Source organism: Peromyscus californicus, unplaced genomic scaffold, assembly GCF_007827085.1.
Source record: "Peromyscus californicus insignis strain IS unplaced genomic scaffold, ASM782708v3 Scaffold_11__1_contigs__length_118956290, whole genome shotgun sequence".
Classification (NCBI taxonomy): domain Eukaryota; kingdom Metazoa; phylum Chordata; class Mammalia; order Rodentia; family Cricetidae; genus Peromyscus; species Peromyscus californicus.
In genome coordinates, this window is record NW_026294402.1 from 27095424 (window position 1) to 27101654 (window position 6231).

The 6231-nt window shown below is 43.4% G+C and overlaps 1 protein-coding gene across 1 annotated transcript; it reads right to left on the bottom strand.

Annotated features, from left to right (window-relative positions):
- Positions 1-5383: 5383 nt before the first annotated feature.
- On the bottom strand, positions 5384-5820 carry LOC128103255 (guanine nucleotide-binding protein G(I)/G(S)/G(O) subunit gamma-5-like). Its single transcript, XM_052727479.1, has one exon. It carries the CDS (start codon positions 5818-5820, stop codon positions 5614-5616), a length of 207 nt encoding a protein of 68 aa, XP_052583439.1. The 3' UTR covers positions 5384-5613.
- Positions 5821-6231: the final 411 nt, after the last annotated feature.

The following is a 6231-nucleotide window of genomic DNA, read 5'->3' on the forward strand; positions in this document are numbered from 1 at the left end:
CTGTTCTTCTAACATTGTCTTAACACTAACACCCTAACACTTGCAGCTCCCATCAGACACTTGGGTCTTTTACTTTGACCTTCACCGATGTGACGTCTCCAATACGTTCACTTCGGTCCGACAGACACTTACGTTGTGTGACATGTTGTTCTGTGGCTGCCATGATGAAGAGAAAAGCCCTGAGCTCAAGAGCTCTAAACTCTTGGAATGTTTCTTTCTGCCCCCTGTGCCTGGTGAACAGCTAGTCATCTTTGAAGCCTCAGCCAAAATGTCCCAGCAGCCGAAAAGGCTTTTCTGGACTCGTCAAGACAAAACTATTCCCTTGTTTCTATACCATTTACCCGGCATGAGTACACTATGGAAGACAGAGCTGGACCCCAATTCAAGCAACACTGACTCTTCAAAACAGGCCTTAGTTAAAAAAAAAAAAAAAAAAAAGATGCCATTTGGACTAGCCAGTGTGCTTGATGATGCTAGCCCAAAACAGTTTGCAGACTGCCACTGGGCCTCAGGTCCAAGGAAGGAGTAAAGAGAGGGAAGGAGATGAAGAACTTTGAATATATAGTGTTGAGAATTGGGCATTTTTAAAACTTAACAAGAAGTTACAGGTAGGAAACCAATAAAGAAAATACCTCTTTAGAAATCACCCATATGGGGCTGACAAGGTGGTTTAGAGAGCAAAGGTGCTTGCTGCCAAGTCTGACAACTTAAGTTCAATTCCTGAAACCTACATGGTGGAAGTTTCCACACATTATCCTCTGACCTCCACACTTGTGTGTGCCTGTGTGTGTGTGTGCCTGTGTGTGTGTGTGTGTGTGTGTGTGTGTGTGTGTGTGTGTGTGTGTGCGCGTGTGTACACATCAAGCTGTTCCTCAGGCATAGGGGGCAGGGACACACATTCCAGGAGTTGAGTTCAGGGTGTTTGTCTTCTTCATATGGCAGCCACAGAACTGTGACTCATGAGTGTCTGTGGGACACTACAGTGAACATATTGGAGACATCACATTGGTGAAGGCCAAAGTAAAAGACTCAAGTGTCTGATGGGAGCTGCAAGTGTTAGAGTGAAAAGACGATGTTAGAAGAACAGAAAAGAATCAGGCGTGGAAGGTTTTGCAGGACATGCCAACGGTTTTTAGATTATGGGGTGAGGGGGTTGGCTACTTGAACAGTTTCAAGCACATTGGCATTTTGGATTGTGTACTGTAAAAGGTAGTCAACCCAGAGGCAGAGAGAGCAACAGGAGTCTCTGGACGTGGTTCCCAGGAAATCTGTGTTAAAATTGGATTCTCACCAATGAGCAGCTGTGTCTCCCGCCCCAAGCATAGTTTCTGTGGAAACTCCAAAAGGGTTCTCAGCGGTATTAGGTAGAAACCTGTTCTCCTCCTTCCAGACTTGGGAGCCCACACTTGGTATGTGCTAGGTGTGATGGAGAAGTGGATGGGATCTCATGCGTTATTGCCATTTCTGGCTACGGGGATAAGACAAAACCCCAAAGCCATGCCTGGACAAAATGAGAAACAGATGACATTTCTGATTGCAAAAGTTGTTTTTTCCTTCTGGACACAGACAACATCCCTTCTCTCCATAGAATTAGAAGCTGTTCTTCATACTCAATGGCCTCAGAGGTCTCGCTCACCCGATCACCTGCACACTTAACATTTGTAACACTTCCTGAGGCCAATCTAGCTTACAAATTCTTTTCCTGCTGTGTGAGGGAAGCAGAGTCTGGTTCACAAAGCTTGCAAGAGACAGAAAGTGAAGGGGACAATAACTGATGACAATAACAATACAGAAATCTAGCCAGAAGGAAGATGGCCCAACATTAATACATAACAGACAAGTAGATCTCTCTCTCTCTCTCTCTCTCTCTCTCTCTCTCTCTCTCTCTCTGTGTGTGTGTGTGTGTGTTCATTCGCGTGCACGAGCATGTGTGTGTTTAATTTCAACAAAGGTGGGGAAAGTACAGCTGTGCACAGGTGTTTTGCAATTCATTGTCTAGATAAACAACTGACTCATGGCCCTGTTTCTCTTTCATGGAAAACAAACAACCAAGCCAGTACCTAAAGATGTACTCTTTAACCTACTGTGTCCTGTTATCACTTTCCCTAAAGATCCCCAGGGATCTGGAAAGAGAAAAGAGAAAGGAAGAAGGAGAAAAAAAATAAAAACCACAAAAATACTGGTTTTGTCTTAGGTGGTTTAAAAACTCTATGGGAAGAAGGCCCAATAGGCTGCCTAAAGTTACAGAATGGGTGGTGAATATGTAACCGCAGTGTGTTCCTCCTTGATGAGTGGCTTTGCCACCATCACCAAAGGGTATGAAATGACACAACTCTTGAGAATAGAAACACAAAGAGGGCCATATCCAGAACTTTATACTGTCTAGTAGCCTAACTGAAGAATTAAAAAAGAGCCAAAAGTGAATTTAATTCTGTACTTTTAACCCAGAGCATTAAAATGATCATCTCAATATGTCTAAACATAAAAATTATTCATTATTAATGCATTAATTATTTATTTTTCACATTATACCTTATAGCTTATAGCACATCTCAGTTAAGACTAGCCACAATTTAGGGACTCGTATGACAAGTGGCTGCCCTACTGGAGAATGCAGCTCTAGAGTTTCTTGGGCAATGGGACATCTTCACGATGTCCTTAGCCATATCCTCAAGAACTAATTTGCTTTTCTATGGCTGTTTTCAGCAAGGGCGTCCCCGCTCTCATGAGGCAAGGGCAAAACAATATGAAAAGAAAAGATGAGGTTCTGAGCCCAGTCAGTCCAGTCCCCAGGGATGTGCAAGCATCTACTTCAGATCAACCTGTTGAGGACCTGTTGTCACTAATGCCACTGAGCCAGCATTATGGGAGATGGGGAGGGGAGGTTGCAACAGAGCAGATGGGCCCCTCTCGTGGATCTCTAGTACCTTTCATATCTGGTTCTCAGAACCTGTATAGTTCATGTTCCCTAGTGTTTCCAATAATGATAGGAAGAAGAATGAACATCACAGGCGACATTAGTGCTAGAAGAGTTCTCAGAGGGCCTTTGCACAGCCTTCTGATGATCATAGCTGAGGACCATGAGATCTAGAATGTCAAAAACTTTTAGAGCATCCAGAGGTGAATAGAGGCCAAATCTTTCTAGCCTTGAGAATTCTAGGCTGACATTTATTCACTTGTACAACAGCTGATGTTCTCTAGGACTACCAAGGCTCAGGGTACTCCAGAAAAAAAGATTCAGTTGTCAGTGCCAGTCAGGTTAACACACCTGGAAATGTAAAGAGAAGGCCTCAGGATAAAAGCAGATGTATTTCTAGCATCCTCTGAGATTCATCTCACTGATCTTAGCGAACCTGGAGACAACTGGGTGCTTTGTGAGACCCAGAGACATGGGTGCTCTGTGTGAGCATATGGACACTGGAAAGCCTGAGTGAAATGCCCCTTCTCCAACTGTGATGCTGGCCTGAGCTCTCTGGCAGAATGCAGGACCATACTCTCTGAAACATGATATAAGCAATCCGTTTTTTTTTGGTTTTTCAAGACAGGGTTTCTCTGTGTAGCTTTGCGCCTTTCCTGGAACTCGCTTTGGAGACCAGGCTGGCCTCGAACTCACAGAGATCCGCCTGGCTCTGCCTCCCGAGTGCTGGGGTTAAAGGCGTGCGCCACCACCGCCCGGCATAAGCAATCCTTTTAAAGTAACCATGTCGGACTGGAGCAAGGCTCAGTTGTTAAAGGCTAGGCTCACAACCAAAAATATAAAGTAGCCATGTAGAAAAAGTTTCGATTACCTGAAACCTGGAGATATTGTCTTCTGGGAGAGAAAAACGAAGGATGACTTGCCTTCAGTGGAAGTCAGTTGGACCTTGCCAGAATCACTTCTAGGAAGTGGAAGCTTCAGATTCCTTCTCCAAGATGAACCTCGGTGCTGAGGACCACCAAATACCTCTACGTGATGGAAACAGCGTTCCAGCCACTGGGCTTGGCACCTACTCAGATCTTAAACCTATTCCTGTGGAGACCTTGTATGGGTAAAAGTAGTCGCTGACACACTGGTGGAGATGACCTTTGCCACAATGAGCACAAAGTTGGTGAGGACATCAGAGAAGACAGCAGAAGGGAAGGTGAAGAGGAAATATATTTTCTACTATAGAAAAATACGAGATACAAATCATATCACAGAGATGGTCTTCCCTGCAGAAGATGTTGGGGACCCTCAAACTAGGTTATATAGATCTTTACATCATTGAACTACCCATGACTTTTAAGCCAGAAAGAAATTTTATCTTAGAGATGAAAATGACAAATGGTTATATCACAGTAATATCTGTGCACTAGAAGACTGCAAAGACGCTGGCTTGTGGAATTCCTCCACTTAATTCCTGCTTAAGTGTCCCATTTTAACTGCAGGCTCCTGGAGCTCCTCTTGGATAAATCAGGATTCCAGGACAAAGCAGTTACCAAGCAAGCTGAGCATCACCCGTATATCACCCAACCGAAGCACTAGAAATCTTGCCAACAGCATGACACTGTTGTTGTTGCAGACAGCCCTCTGGGGACCTGTGGGAACCAAACATGTACCTTCTCCATCTGCGTTAAAGAGCATACTTCTAAACCCACTTGGGAGAAAGTACAGTAAGATGGCAGCTCAGGTTGGGTTGCATGTCAATATCCAACAAGGGATGGTTATAATTCCCAAAAGCTTCAGTCCTGAAGAGATTAAAGAAAATGTTCAGATCTTTGTTTTTTTTCTTTCAGTGAAGATGAGAAGCCTTTAATAAAAATGTCCTCTTTGTGGAACTGCTCATATGGGCTATCATCCTAAACACTCAATTCAAGATAAATACTGACTGTGGAAAGACCTTCCATAAACTCTTCTCTCTCATTCACAACCATGGGCTGTGTAATTGCCCCAGATGTGGATGTGAACAGAGTTTTGCTATCTTTCAGTGAAGTTGCCATGGGACACATTATGCTTAATGTTCATGTAGTATGACTTTGACTAAGTTTTAATTAAGAAAAAAAATCTGTGTAAATAGAACTTTTCAAATGCCTTGCTGTTGTTTTTAGATCAACGTTTCCTGGGTTGTTGATGGATAAAAATTAAACTTTACTCCAAAGGTGGCATATGAAGACAAATAACTCACAAAGCTGGCTATCATAGGAAGTCTGAGTTGTTCAGCATTTGATAGGTCAGCAAAAACATTGGAAGCTGGAATGTTGTAAGTTCTGGCCGTGGCCTTGACCTTCAATGGCTGTTTCCTTTGGTTACAAGATAGGTAAAATGAAGACAGAAATCCCAATGTGACTATCAAAAGGGAAGTGATTACTATACCTTGAGTAGAGAAAAAATTGGAAGTCTAGAAATGTCTTTTTTTTTTTTTGAAATTTGTATGCTGTTTTATTGTATGCTACAGCCAGTGTATATAAAATAGTTAAACCTTGTGAAACAGAAATCCATGAAAATTCAGAGAGGTAGATGTTAAGATCTGACAAGTAGAAGATTGTATATTATGGCACGCATTATAGAGAAGCTTTTGTACAGACTTCAAATTTAGTTCTCTTGAATATCCACTGGTTCATGAAAAGTGGTTTGAGAAACCTCAAGATACATGACTACAAAAAGGAGCAGACTTTCTGGGGTCTGAAGGGATTTTTACTTGAAGACACTCCAGTCAGCAGAGGGTCATGTTGAGCATTCTGCAGACAAAACTGTTTCAAGTCTGCAGCTGCCTGGGAAATCTTCACGCGGTTGAGCCCGGCCTCCAGCCGGAGCTGCTGAACCACCTTCTTCATGGCGGCAACGCTGGAAGAACCCGACATGGCGCTCGGGACAACCGTGCCGACTCGTCAGGCCAGGCGAGGGGCGGCAGGTCGCGGGGCTAGAAATGTCTTAAAGACTAACACATAGTAATTGGGCTGGGCCTGAAAGTCCATGCTGAGTGCTTTATTAGCATGAGTCAAAGCCACAATAATTTTTTTTTTTTTTTTTTTTTTTTTTTTTTTTTTTTTTTTGGTTTTTCGAGACAGAGTTTCTCTCTCTGTGTAGCTTTGCGCCTTTCCTGGATCTCGCGCTGTAGACCAGGCTGGCCTTGAACTCACAGAGATCCGCCTGCCTCTGCCTCCCGAGTGCTGGGATTAAAGGCGTGCGCCACCACCGCCCAGCCACAATAATGTTTTTATTATTTGTTTCCATGCAGTTCATGTGTATCTAGGATGGAAGATTACTGACTC

Excerpts from the sequence above, each read along its gene's own strand:
- LOC128103255 (XM_052727479.1), bottom strand. The coding sequence starts at position 5,820 with ATGTCGGGTTCTTCCAGCGTTGCCGCCATGAAGAAGGTGGTTCAGCAG.